We start from the raw sequence: 14,681 nt of genomic DNA on the forward strand, positions 1-14,681 counted from the left end.
GAGCACTTCCGGGTGTGGTATAAAAGAGGACGCCTCACTCCAGCAAGCGAGCCGGAGTCGGGAGGAAGAAGACAGTGCTTGTGGGAGAGGAGTAGAGGCGGTTGGAGAAAAGAAGAAAGAACGAAGCTTTATTGGGGTTTGCGCATTGTGCTGCGCCAAAGAACAATAAACGTGTGTGTTCTGGACATTGTTGGTCTGTGTGTCTGTCTGTAGCCGGGCTGATCGTCGACATTACAAAGGCTGTCTTATCTGCATTTTATTGTGATTTTTTAACACACCGTTGGTGGGACTGGGCCTTGGTACCCACAACTGTAACTAAACTTTTACTGAATGCAGCCTGACATTTCTGGTTTATGGCCTGCTATGAGATTGTATTGATACCACTGTATTTATTAATTTATTCTGTCCTTTTAAAGACTTTTCTTAGAATGTTGCAATCTTAACAGGCCCTCTTCTCTTCTGATGCTTGCACAGATTCTAGTTCTCCCAATCCTCCTCCACTAGCAGTTTCCGATGCGGTCTTTTCCCCACACACTGCTCCATGCGTTTCATTATCAGGTCATGCAAGGTGATAACAGCTTTGTCAAGTTCCAATCCAGTAGCTGCACTGGTCTCAAAGACAGCCAAGGATGCTTTTTGCCGCTTGTTAGACATTCAATTTGTGGGTATAAACAGTTTTTTCAGATTTGCTGGGCCTGGCCTTCATTTAGAAATGGAAACACCTAAAGCACAGAGGCGAGTGTAGTTAACGGTGCTGGAATGACAGCCCTGCATGTAACGGTTTCTCGGAGTTTATTTTTGTTAAAGCCTGATGAAACGACTAGTAATTTGCAGACCGCTTAGGCACTCAGGCAGATCTCAAAGATATTTAAGCAAGCCCAGAACCTTATCATAAAATCAAATCATGCAAGGCAAGTAGAAATAAAAATGGGTACAAACCATGGTGGCTCCAATGATCAGAGGTGTGACAAAGAAAACTGTAGCTTTCACCTCATCTCTTGAATGCTCATAAAATGTGTAGAAGAGATCTATCCAGCTGACCAACCACAGCAACACACCAAAAGCCTGCAAAGAAAACAGCATACAATGTGATGGTGAAGAAATAAAATAAAAGATTCACAATCCTGGGGTCAATTCCGACGGCCACTGTGTGAAAACTGCGCTGCCTCTTCAGGTTTGAGTGGGTCTTCATCTGGGGATTCCAATTTGTCTCCCACAATCTCTACTGTAAAAGTGCAAGTGCGGGTAAAATATAGATTTTTTAAATTGATAGAAAATGCTTAACTTTAAAACACTATTTTGTGTGGCAAATGCATAAACCGTATACCACGTTTATGAAGAAATAACTGTGACCTGAAAAATGGCAAACTTATGTTTAAGCCTCTGTTGCAGACCTGTTTAGCTTTAACTTAAAATGGAACTTCTCACATTTGTGACGATGCGGGTTCTGCTCCACGCTCCCATCTGGATTCTGGGGAGCTCTCGAACCCGACACCGTCGGTAATGTAACCGAATGAGCTGGACAGTGAAGACATCAACAACAAAGCAAGGGGATGGTGCAAAGTGCTTTTATTTAAAACAAAACCAAAAACAGTGTCCAAACAAATAAGTGCAGTGCATAAAGTTCAATAAATAAATAATCCATTAAAAACAAGTGAAAAACGTGGAGGTTAAAATCCAATAAATAAATCCATAAAAACGAGGTTAAAAACAATGGCTGGAAACAAGTCTTTTAAAACGCAAAGCCAGGTGCCTTCTTTCTACTGGCGACTCCCCTGCTTCTCCCATCCAGGCTATGCACCAGGGGAGTCACCCTACCTGCAGCTGACCTTCTCTGCCTTCTGCTGGTCTGTTCGCCTTTCTGATCCCTGGCTCCGGTGGGCTTCACCAGACCGTGACTTGGGCTCCCCAGCTTGGGCTTTCACTTCCCAAGTCTCCTTCTCGGCCTTATGTGGCGAGCCATCCTCCTTCCGGTCATTTCCGCTCCTCACTAATGCTCAACGGGAGCGACCACTACCGACTGCCCCTGGGTGCCGGCCAAACACCCCGCTAGGGCTCACTGCTCAGCTGCTTCATGCACTGGCTTTCTTCTTCTTCTCCCTTAACCTTTCCCCTCTGTACTCACGCTCCTACTATATATAATGGGGACGTGGTTCAGGTGTGGCGATTAGCAGTTCCCAGCGTCAATTACTGATGTGGACGACTCCTCACCTGTGCACTTAAGCGAGGACCGCCCGCATCACAAAGCGCCTGCGAACCGCTCTGGCCACAATACCAGGCCCCCCTCGTTTAAGCTGCAAGTGTGGCTACTATCTATTTAAAAACTGACCTTTTCGATCTGAGCTATGAACCCGATATACCACATTACAGCAGATAATCTTTGTTCCTTTTGTTCGATAAAACCTTTGATACAAAACGTACTGTAAGAGCCAATCTTAGAAAGTTAAAGCTTTGAGTTAAACTCATATTAGTGTTTGCTTAATTTGAACAGAATCTACACTTCTTTCATAGTCATAGACAATATTATGGTATTGTGTCTTCCCCCTGTAAGTTAGTATGGGATGGAACTTTCTTGTTCTAACTGATACGGTGTGTTAATTGTGTCAGTTGTTGTTTAGAATGGTACACAGGGACTTAAAAAGACCCATTTTCAGCTTAGAAATGGGAACGTCTTGAAAACGGTCCAGAAACGTTTTGAAGTGATTTGTAACGATTTGAAATGTAACAAGATTTAAGCTTTGAACAGAACTTTTCTTAACAAGAACGCTTCTTTTTTTTTTGCTATTTTAATTTCCTTTTTTTGTGTGAACTGTTCTACTTTGAATTTTAACTAAAAACGAACGATATTTTGTCAGTGGAATCATTTCAGCGCGTCAGGCTTTTGTTAAATCCCATTTTTTATGCTAAAGCTGCTGAACTTTGGTACTTTTGGGAAAACACAGCTACACTTTGTATTCAGAATATAAGTTTAATATGTCACTGTGCTCTGTGCAAATATTTTAAATCTGCTGTTCTCTTCTTCTCACATGTACAGCTAACACAAAGCCAGATTTAGTACAGGCATTTAGAATTGCTAGGCAGGCATCTTAAGACAAGCCAAGTTAAGGACAACTGCGAAATGGGCAACGTGCACTATTTCTGTTTGTCAGAGTCAGCATGACACTGGATCTTCTTTTCCTTGTTTGGATTGGCGTGATTCACCTACATGGGGGTCTGTACATGAAGAAAGAGTATAAGGCCTTGGCACATTGCCCGGCACACCTTTGAAGCCGACGGACAGATGGGAAATAACATCATCCGATCCTGAAAATCTTTCCAGCGCAGCGACGAAAATGGCAGACTGTATTCATCGAGCTCCCACTTCGGTAATAGTCTTGTCATGGCTTCTTCATCTGTTATGCCGCATAAATTGTCATTAAATTGTGAATTTCCCCTTGGGATTAATAAAGTATCTATCTATCTATGAAAGAAAGTGAAGTTATTTCTCCCATGTGATTTCTTACCACCGTCTCACTAAGGGAGGGGTATCGCCTTTTAATATCAGATCTGTATAGTTTCGGGTTATGTAACATGCCAAAATTACAAAAGAACTTATTCCAACCAGGGAGCTAGTGCTGGATAGACACTTCCATATCTAAAAGGAGAAGTTCAATATGAAAAAAATCCTCACAGCAAGAAGAAAACTAATAAACAGAATGGTGAAGATGAAGTGTTGCTGTTACTTACCGTTTTAAATCTGTTGAGTATGGACATCACAATGTACCCTTTATTGTTCTTCTTGAGACGGAGGAGGTAGAAGGGCAGCGTAATCCATAAATATATACATGGAATCCAGGCCAGAATGGTGCTCTGAAAACACGGCGTCAAGTCAGGATTGTCAGTGTGAATCGTCCGATTGGGATCCTGTAGTTAAACAGAAACACGTGCAACTGGTGAAAGGCGAACTAAAACACCGTTTTCTTTGGGCGAAAACAACAGTAAATGTTTTATGGTATAAGCAACACAAACCAGCTTTGCTACATATGCCGTGGCTCCGTTAGCAGCTTTAGAAACATCACTCGTGCCAAATGTGTAACAATCACTGCCACTATGATATGGAGCAGGTGGATTTTAGTCAGCAATTACACAGAGTTATATTTTTGGATTAGAATAAGGGCGTGTAAGATGACGGGACGGACAAGATACAAGGGTTTCAAATATATTAGAGACAGCTATGCTTATAACAGATGAACATGATAGGGTCGCTCAATGAACTCATTTCATAACGTTTTCATCCTACAACAACATTTTCTGTAGGATTTCGCACTGAACTTCTCTAAAAGTAGGGTGTTGTACCGTGTTAGCCATTATGAATGTAGTGAGAATCTCGCCTGAAGAAGGGGCCTGAGTTGCCTCGAAAGCTGGCATATCGTAATCATTTTAGTTAGAGATTTCTGCACTGAACTTCTGTAAAACAAAACGTTGCCGCTGTTCACGGTAGTTTTTGACTTGAAGCCAATACTAATTACATCAATCTTTAAAATAGCATATCTGACATTATCTGGAAAATCTATCAAGAAGTCGGTACCACCACAAGGTACATTTGATGCAAATATAAATCCTGGAAATGTAAAATATAACAAATCACAAGCCACTGCAATGCAAATTTATAAAAAAGCAGAGCAGTATGGTTAAAAAAGTGACCATAACATGACAACAAATATAATGTGACAATCAAAAATATTAAAGAAAATGAGGGACAGAGCAGTGGAGGCAGAGTTTCAAAGAGGTCAGGTGATGTCTAATGTCCCATCATGCCCTAGTGTGCCCCTCCACACCCCCTTACTAGAGAAGACCGGTGAATTTTGACAGCATGAAATAGTAAAGATTTCACCATCTCCATCCAGTCCAACGTCCACAGGACTGCCAATCGTTTTTGCAGACATGCAATATCTGGCTTTTCACAGAGCTGAAGCAACGATATTTCATTCGCATCCATTGCTTTGTTTTAACTACAATAAAAAAAAAAACTCATTCGCTCTTCACTTTGACTACTTCAAGAATGCCTTTTTTGTGCTCAATTATAGCAAACACTACGAGCAAACCACACACTTAAGTGTTATCAAATTATTTTGAAACATGCAGCTCAGCTTTAGTCGAGAAAATTCAGGCTAGATCTTTGGACTAAAGCAGCGGTTATGCCAAGTCACATGTTGCTTAGATTTCACCCCTGAAAAAGGCAGGAGGAATTGAAGAGAAAATCCCGAACATAAGAAATGAATTCCACAGCTCTGAGACCCTCCAAAAGGTAAACATTCTTGAAGCTCAATGAGATGTGGCAAATATGCTGTGTAACTGCGCCAAGAAGAAGAGGAGCTCAAAACGTGAATGAAAACCCAGCATGGGTGAGCACAAAAGACTGGTATACAAAAAAATTAAAAAAGAGCTTGAATGTCACACTCATAGCTACCATTAGGGGGCCACATACTGAAGAAAACCTGACGGAACACTCCGCTGGGAATGATGGGAGCACCACGGAAAGGTCCTTGCAGTATTGTCATCAATCGATCAATTCCACCTTCTAAGAATGGCCTAGTAACATTTTGGGGTATGGTCTGCTTTCAAAGGAGAGACTACTGTACATCTATGGTGTCTGTCAGCCTGGAGTCACTTTGATGATTACCACATTCACATGCAGACGACATTCTTAAAATGGGGAAAAAATGGTAGTCAGAGAAAGGCCAACCACCTTTATGGCGGATTCTTAAGTACGGTTAAAACCACACGTCAAGGAGGTCCTGCCACCCCGTTGTACAACCTCTAAAAGCAGCTTTCAACATCTTACACAACGCCATCATGTCAGGCAACATCAGCAGTCTCCCTGGCCACTGACAGAGTAGGTGTGGGACGCTCCGCAACTCCAACATTTTCTCTTCCAAACTTCCCATGGACTACTGGTGCATGTAGAACTGACAACCGAGAAGTTAAACCGAGAATACACGACATCAAATGCATGTTAACAGTTTAAAAAAGTGTCTGTGTGTCAATGGCTCAGCTGTGTTCCACATGCTTTGTGGGTGCTTACCCCACCAAGGTGTGGGGCCGCCTGCCAATCCTTTTGCAGAAACCTTTTTGTTGTCATTGTCAACACATGCCTGGGATTTTCTAAATACGAGGGACATTCAAAAAGTTTGTTTATTAAGAGTTTCAAAAACAAATGACATCAGTTTTCGACTTCGTCAATTCATCTGAGATGCAGTTTTCCCCCAGCGTCGTTCCAACTTTTTAATGCCCAATTACTACTCCTCCCTCCCGCCTTCACGGTTTTCAACGAAAATATAAAGATGCGGAAACTTTTTGAACATCCCTTGTAATACTATTATTACTGCATTAATGTGTTCCAAAGAATACATTCCATAAAGTTTCAACTCTTTAAGCACATTGTTAGAACGGGTTTAACAAGCAGTCCGTGTGTAGTAAAGAGCGTTGTGACAGCAAACTAGTACAGTAAAGCTCACAGTGCTATCTGAGACTTTTCACGTCTACTATTACTGTTCATTGTATAGATTCCTCTAAATTTAAGGTAGCTTGCTTATCTTCTTCTTCTTTCGGCTGCTCCCATTAGGGGTTGCCACAGTGGATCATCTTCTTCCATATCTTTCTGTCCTCGTCATCTTGTTCTGTTACACCCATCACCTGCATGTCCTCTCTTACCACATCCATAAATCTAGATGAGGATATGTTAAGTCATGAACTTGGAGATCCAAAGCTCGCAAATCCCAAACAGCACTTCCGGTAATGCCCACTAGAGGGGTGAAACTGTCAACACCTGGTTCTATTCAATAAGGGCGCACAGAAAAAGGCGAGCTTCAAAAGGGCAACCTCAATTGGGCGCAGCGAATAAAGGCAAACGCAACAAAATTATTACAGAAAATTTATTACATAAAGCCAATGATTGAACGTATAAAAAGGCGAAAGCAAGAATATTAAAACATTCGCTCAATTGAGGTCGCCCTTTTGAAGCTCGCCTTTTTGTGCGAGCCCTTATTGAAGGATATCGTCAACACCTGGCTAGTAACGGGACAAATACAGGATCTTTATCAATAACGTATTTAATCGTCCAAAATCAAATTCTGAAACAGTGATACCTGCTTTTATAACCTCTCGTCTAGATTACTGCAATGTGCTTCTTTTTGTAATTAGCCAGGCCTCCATTGCTCGCCTACAGGTGGTGCAAAATGCCGCTGCTTGATTTTTAACTGGCACAAGCAAGCATGAGTATGTTACCCCAATTTTGGCTTCCCTTCACTGGTTTCCAGTTCATTTTCGAATCCATTTTAAGATCCTTGTATTTGTTTTTAAATCATTTAATGATTGTGCCCCATATTATTTGTCGGAACTGCTGCCCCCTTACGTACCGTTTCACCCTCTCAGGTCAGCAGGCCAGATGCTTTTAAGTGTTCCTAAGACACGATGCAAACTCCGAGGTGATCGGGCTTTTGCAATTGCAGCTGCAGGGAGGGGGTGTGGGGGGAGCAGTCAATGGTATCAATTCCTTCATCCTCTGACCACATGAGGCCGGGCATTGTCGTGCACCAGGAGGAACCAGCATAGGGTCTGACAATAAGTCCAAGGATTTCACCTAATGGCAGTCAAGGTGCCGTCGTCTAGCCTGTTGAGGTCTGTGCATCCCATCATGGATATGCCTCCCCAGACCATCACTGATCCACCACCTACATGTTACAGGAAGCATAACGTTCTTCACGGCTTCTCCAGACCCTTTCACATCTGTCACACGTGCTCAGGGTGAACCTGCTGTCATCTGTGGAAAGCACAGGGTGCCAGTGGTGGAGCTGCCAATTTTGGTATTCTATGGCAAATGCCAATCGAGCTCCACGGTGCCCACTAGAGGACGTCGGGCCCTCAGGCCACCCTCAGGATGTCTGGAACAATTTGCCATTGCACGTTAGGCAGACTCCTTCACTTGCTGTCTTTAAATCCTGTTTAAAAACTCCCTTTTACTCCCTGGCCTTTATATAACCCAGTATGACATGTCGACTATCTGTGTACTTTTTATTATGAATTTCTTCAGCTCTTATGTGTTTGTTTCTTTGACCCTTTGGTTATTGTGTGTCTGATATGATTGGGTTTTATTGTACAGCACTTTGGTCAGCCTTAGATGTTGTTTTTAAAGTGCTTTGTAAATAAATAAAGACACTAAATAAGATTGGGCCGCCTCTGCCTTCATCTTTTGTATTAATTTCAGAATTCATCCAAAGTAAAGCCTGACCAAAACTTCTTTTCAACAAGAAATGGTTTCCATTAAAATGTGAAAAGTGCAGCAGTTTGAGTCTCACTCAGTGGGCAACTATGACAGAATTGGAACCCATTCTCAGTTGTGAACATATTCTAGACACCATATGCAGTACATTTCTTTAGGATTATTTGATTTCAACAATAAGGGCCCATTTTCTAACCAGCAGCTGTTCGGTTCCCCAGCTAGGACGGCACTTCTGTTGAGCCAGTTTTGCAGGAGGCCTGACTGGTGTCACTTCTCCTCCCCCTACTGTCCCCTCTCACTCAACCTTCCAAAGTCTGCATGACAGGAGGAGCGACTCTTGGGGTCTTAGAGTGCTTCTGCTTCTTATAATGATCTTTTAAATATCACTCCATGCAGCTCCAACCGAGTTAATCCAATGACTTGATTAACTGGGTTTATTTATAGAGTCTTGAAGGCCGTTTATAAATGAACAGTCAGATCAGACCCACTGTATAGTTAAAAAAAAAAAAAGAAAGAAGAGAACAAACACTGAAAATATGCAATAAGAGCACATTAGAGGAATACGCAATCAACATTTATTTTCATCATTTTTCCACTTACTCAACAGCAGAAGTCTCGGACTAAAATGCATTTGCCCTCTTGAGACAATAAAAAAAAAAAAGAACCGAACTGATTGTGGGCTCTCGTTTCACCCATTATGACATCTTTATTTGCACAATCATGGTGCAGGTGTCATGAACACTGCCACACAGGCAATGCCAGTGCTAGGTTATTTGGTGCCTTAGGCCAAGCTTAGTGTGCCAACCGACTGCTCGTTAGCTAACCCATGCGGCTAGGCCCCTGTATGATCTGCGCCTAATTCACCTTAATGGTGGCGTCGGTCCTTCATACACAGCACTAAACCACATTCACTTAATGCCCTGAGGCAAACGGATTAGAGAAGAACTCTGGAGATGTGAAACAGTTAAGACAGTCAGCCATTTATACGTGACAGCACATCAGTTGTGCAGAGTCGCATGACGTGCATCTGAACCTGAACATATAACGGGCACTGACACACTCAACAGCTTATAGAAATTATGGACACCGGACTCGGGGTGTGTGTAGTCTGGGCTTGACTGTAAATCTCTGTGTGGTGCGAATTCACAAACAGTAAGCCGTTGGTCTTATAACGACAACAACATTTATTTCTAGAGCGCATTTTCATACAAATGATGGAGCTCAATGTGCTTTACATGATGAAGAAAGAGAAAAAAGACAAAATAAATAAGAAAATAGACAGGGAATACTAAGTAACACAGAATAAAAGTAAGGAACCGATGTCCAGGGAGGACAGAAAAAGCAAAAAAAAAAAAACTCCACACAGCTGGAGAAAAACAAAAAATAAAATCTGCAGGGGTCCCGACGCCACGAGACCACCCGGCCAGAGCCCTCTAGGCATTCTACCTAACATAAATGACCTCACAATCAGTCCTCATGGTTATTCAGGGTTCACATGGAAGAATGTGATGATGACGATGGTCATGTGGACTTCTGGCCTTTAATCCATCAATGGCGGGACATCACGGTGCTTTGATCAGGTGGTAAGAACAAAAGAAAAAGAAAAGAAAAAAAAACACGCACAATGTGGATGAAAAATGTTGTTCCCTATTGCAGATCATCCTAAAGGTGTTGTTATTTAAACAATGTGATTTTTATCTCTCCACTGTTTAAAAGGGGCATTTTTACTGAAGAGTACAAATCTCTTCACTACCAACAGTAGCCTACACATTATAACTAACATTCACGTTTCCCCATTTAAACCAGTGCTCCACATATTACATACTGTGCTGTTAATTGTATTTAATTTTTGTCAGGAGTGTGGATATACTGTAACACCAAGAGACGTTTCTAGCAACCATGTGAACCGGCAATACAGGTCATGTGCAGTCCACTTCTATTCTTTAATTAAAACCAGTGCTTCAGTGCCAACGGCACCCTATAAAATTACAAATAAAAGTTGGAAGTTGTAACTGCTTATAAAAATGAAACAAAAGTGCGAACAGATATTTTTAAAGGCCTAAAACACGTGAAGGAGGATGGCAAGCCCAACAATGAGGAAGCAGAAGGCATCACTGGAGCAAAGAATTTTGAGGATTGTGTTTTTAAGTGTTTCGGCCAAATGCCAACATGTGAAAATTCAAAACCACTGCCTGGTTGAAGCATTGGCAGCAAAGAGCCTATTGGACTGTAAACTGTCTGTTTGGATTTAAAACAGAAATGAATCCAAACTCCAGAAGTTCCACTTGAAATATCTACAGTATCTTCAATGTCACACATTTATATTATTCTTACCTGCCAGGGCATTGTCTTTGTTTTTCCCTTCCATTTCCCAAGGCAGATGTACCAAAACTACTCTAACTGTAAACTGTCCAGCTATCACTTGGAAGAACGCTAGCCAACAAAATTGATTAGTGGAGCATTGGAAAGCTCGGCCTATGACAAAGCAACATGGACAACTCGTCAGACAGGCTGCTATCTCCCCATTGTGCATTAGTTCAACACTTCCAAACAGATCCATTATATTTTAAAGGTGTGCCGCATCCAGCCTGCTCCATTGCAGTCAATGGTATCAATTCCTTCATCCTCTTGCCACATGAGGCCGGGCATTGTCGTGCACCAGGAGGAACCAGCATAGGGTCTGACAATGGGTCCAAGGATTTCATCTAATGGCAGTCAAGGTGCCGTCGTCTAGCCTGTAGAGGTCTGTGCATCCCACCATGGATATGCCTCCCCAGACCATCACTGATCCACCACCTACATGTTACAGGAAGCATAACGTTCTTCACAGCTTCTCCAGACCCTTTCACATCTGTCAAACATGCTCAGGGTGAACCTGCTGTCATGTGTGGAAAGCACAGGGTGCCAGTGGTGGACCTGCCAATTTTGGTATTCTATGGCAAATGCCAATCGAGCTCCACAGTGCCCACTAGAGGACGTCGGGCCCTCAGGCCACCCTCATGATGTCTGTTTCTGATTGTTCGGTCCGAGACATTCACACCAGTGGCCTGCCTGCTGGAGATAATTTTGTAGGCTCTGGCAGTGCTCACCCTGTTCCTCCTTGCCCAAAGAAGCAGATACCGGTGGGTCCTGCTGATGGGTTAAGGACCTTCTACGAGGGGCCCTGTCCAGCTCTCCTCGAGGAACTGCCTGTCTGTCTCCTGGAATCTCCTCCATGCCCTTGAGACTGTGCTGGGAGACACAGTAAACCTTCTGGCAATGACATGTGGTATTGATGTGCCATCCTGGAGAACTTGGACTACCAGTGCCAACTCCGTAGGGTCCAGGTATGGCCTCATGCTACCAAGTAGTGACACTGACCGTAGCCAAATGCAAAACGAGTGACAAAACAGATGAGGAGGGAAAAATGTCAGTGTCCTCCCTCCAGCTGTTAAACCATTTATTCCTGGTTTGGGGGTCGTCTCATCGATGCCCCCCTAGTGCACCAAAGCAGCTGAAACTGATGAACAAGCCGCTCTGCTACTTCACTGAGCAGATCGATAGCCCACAAGTTTCATTGACTTGATGCCATACTCGGATTCAAAAGGGTGCCTTTCATTTTTTTGAGCAGCATACATTCTATGCAACTAGCTTTCTTATTGCAATAAAATAATAAGAATTTACTTTGAGGATTAGTTGACTCCAACAGTCCATTAAATATAAAAACAATGTATACGCAGATGAGCATCGCTGCAAAGATAAACAGTTGACAAGACATCTCTAAGCACACAGTGTTACTGTAGCAGTTTGAACAAGGATCATTTTGTTCATCCAGAGATGGAGCTCCAAGTTCAAACTGGCACTCAACGAGAACTGTAAACTACAGAAAGCAGCACGCTCACCAGATAATTTCATTTTAAGAGCAAAAGAGGACGTAAACAACACAAGAGGGCCATTATCAAGATCAGCAGCCCACAGCCTCTCAAAAGAACTGCTGTCTAGCCAGCTGTACCCTCCGAAGCAGACACACAAACACTCTAAGTGCTTCCATGATGAAGCTAGGAAAATAACAAAAAATAAAAAAAAGAACAACCCGCAAATTAAATTCTGAAGAATACTACATAACAGCCAAAATGTAAAAGGACACATATTTTCAAAAGGCCAAGCTCAAAAAAATAAATGGTAAACAAATGTCCAATTCATTTCTTTTCGGAAAACAGCAGTGTATAATTCAAACATGAGACTAAATATTTTCCAAATGTTTTTTTTTTACCACTGAAATGACCAAAGAAAATTGTGAATTGATGAATGTCAAGTAATATTATAATCCTATCTTAATGTGGGGGAAATGGACATTAAACAAGCAAACAACCTCGGAGCCGACAGAATGGATTTTTATCTCTCAACTTTTGAAGGCCGGTGATAGAATACATTTAAAAATATTTGGTATCTCCTGCCCCATGCGTACCTTCAGTGCCTTTCCTCCGTATCCTCGTGTTTCTGAACCTCTCCTGACGGACATTCACTTTCTCGGTCGTGTGCCTATAAAACCCGCTTCTCAGCATCAATCATTTCGAGGCGCCTTGCTCACCTCTTGTCCACTTTCACACTTCTTGTCTTTGAAGGCGACTCTCCACGTGAATCCTAAGCCACCACTCCTCCTCATGCGACTTACACTCGCACTTTCTCTTCTGATCACGTCATCAAAGCCAAACTGACTGTAGGATTAGTAAAGATGGATGGCCTAAATAGTGCGAGTGTCTCTTTAAGATAACTTGTATAAATCGGCCCCGTAGCCGTCTCAAGGCAGGTGTGCGAGGAGAGGAACGTTGAACTGGATGTTTGCAGTAAGGAGTGGTGGCTCTGAGGCTAAGGCTCTGCTGGGCCCTTGAGCGAGGCCCTTAACCTGTAATTGCTCCAGGGGTGCTGTACAATGGCTGACCCTGCGCTCTGACCCCAAGGGGTATGCGAAAACTAACAAATTCCTAACACAAGAAATTGTATAAGGCGAAATAAAGAACAAAAAAACAAAAATAAAATCTGTGCCTTACCTGTTTGGTTTTATGGTAGGGTTTTATTATTTTTAAAGGGTTTTGTAAGGGGAATTTTAAGTATTTATTTCATATAGGTGTATACTAAGAGTCAAGATGTTGTAACTAATTGTAAGTTTTGTTTTTTAGATACAAGGGGGCTTGTCACGTTTTTTCTTTACTCTTTTCACAATATATTGTTAGATTGACTTGCTTTGTGTTATTGTCGCACTGTTTGTTTATAGATTTCTTTTTATTTATTAATTCACTATTGTTTTTTTGATTGGTGGGGTTTTCATGCATGTTATGATGTTCATTTGTATTCAGCCTATTGTATCTCGCTATTTGCTTGTAATACAAGTTATGACTCTATAAGGGCATGAGCATCTGTCTTAAATGCCAGACTTGTGCTACATGACCAATCACATCAAAGCCAAACTGACCAATGAGATAGCGTAGAACAGTCCTGGAGGGCCGCAGTGGCTACAGATTCTCTTTCTAGCACTCAGTCCTTGCGGATAATGAAACTTGGGATTTAACTTTATGACTTGTTAGCACTTTTGTTCATCAAAGAAAATGTTAGTTAAATTGTAGATCAGAGGTCCTCAATTACAGTCCTAGAGGTCCGCAATAGCCACAGGTTTTCACTTCAAACAATTTTTTAATTATTTACTACTAAAGTAATTGGGCTTAATCTTGGTTATCTTGCCTGTTACAATTCTGAACCTTTAATTGCCTATTTTAGTTTTTAGCAGCTGCATTTAAGTTTTAATTGTTGCCTGTTTTTTTTTTTTTTGTTTTAACCAGACATTATTTCATAATGAAATGCAGATAACCAATAAACCAGCAGCTCTCCAGCTAATGTGCTTCCTTTTAAACCTGTGCATACACACCATGAAGAATCTGTGTTAAAAAAAATGTTTAGAAATAAATGAAAGGGGCGCAGTGGGTAGCGCTGCTGCCTCGCAGTTAGGAGACTTGGGTGTTCACTTCCCGGGTCCTCCCTGCATGGAGTTTGCATGTTCTCCCCGTGTCTGTGTGGGCTTCCTTCCACAGTCCAAAGACTAGTTAAATCCCAAGTTTCATTGTCAGCAAGGACTGTCTTTTAATTAGGAAATTAGTTGGAAGGAAAACCTGCAGCCACTGCGGCCCTCCAGGACCGTGATTGAGGACCCCTGGCTTAGAATGACCTGCCATACACACAGACCTTAGTGTTTTATTATATGGTAGATTCTTTTAGGGTGAAAGTAAACCAGACAGTAATTCAATTTGTATCACTTTTGTCTATATAAAAAAAGGTCACATACTATAATGCTTAAAAACACACACACACACACACACACACAATCAGTCTACCTTTGTATATTTAGCTCCTTTCACTGGGCAGCTTTCTAAGGATACCAAGAATAGAC

General features: G+C 42.0%; 1 protein-coding gene across 5 annotated transcripts in view; it reads right to left on the minus strand.

Moving 5' to 3' along the window:
• The window catches only part of abcc3 (ATP-binding cassette, sub-family C (CFTR/MRP), member 3), a 151,605-nt gene that overhangs the window by 97,562 nt on the left and 39,362 nt on the right, over nt 1-14,681 (minus strand). For all 5 annotated transcript variants that reach the window (XM_028819893.2, XM_051918782.1, XM_051918783.1 and 2 more), the window contains exons 2-3: nt 3,727-3,903; nt 940-1,065 (exon numbers count right to left, since the gene is read on the minus strand). In XM_028819893.2, the coding sequence (XP_028675726.1) occupies nt 940-1,065; nt 3,727-3,903 (303 nt within the window). The remainder of the gene's footprint in view (nt 1-939; nt 1,066-3,726; nt 3,904-14,681) is intronic.

The sequence above is a fragment of the Erpetoichthys calabaricus genome, chromosome 14 (genome assembly GCF_900747795.2).
Source record: "Erpetoichthys calabaricus chromosome 14, fErpCal1.3, whole genome shotgun sequence".
NCBI lineage: Eukaryota > Metazoa > Chordata > Cladistia > Polypteriformes > Polypteridae > Erpetoichthys > Erpetoichthys calabaricus.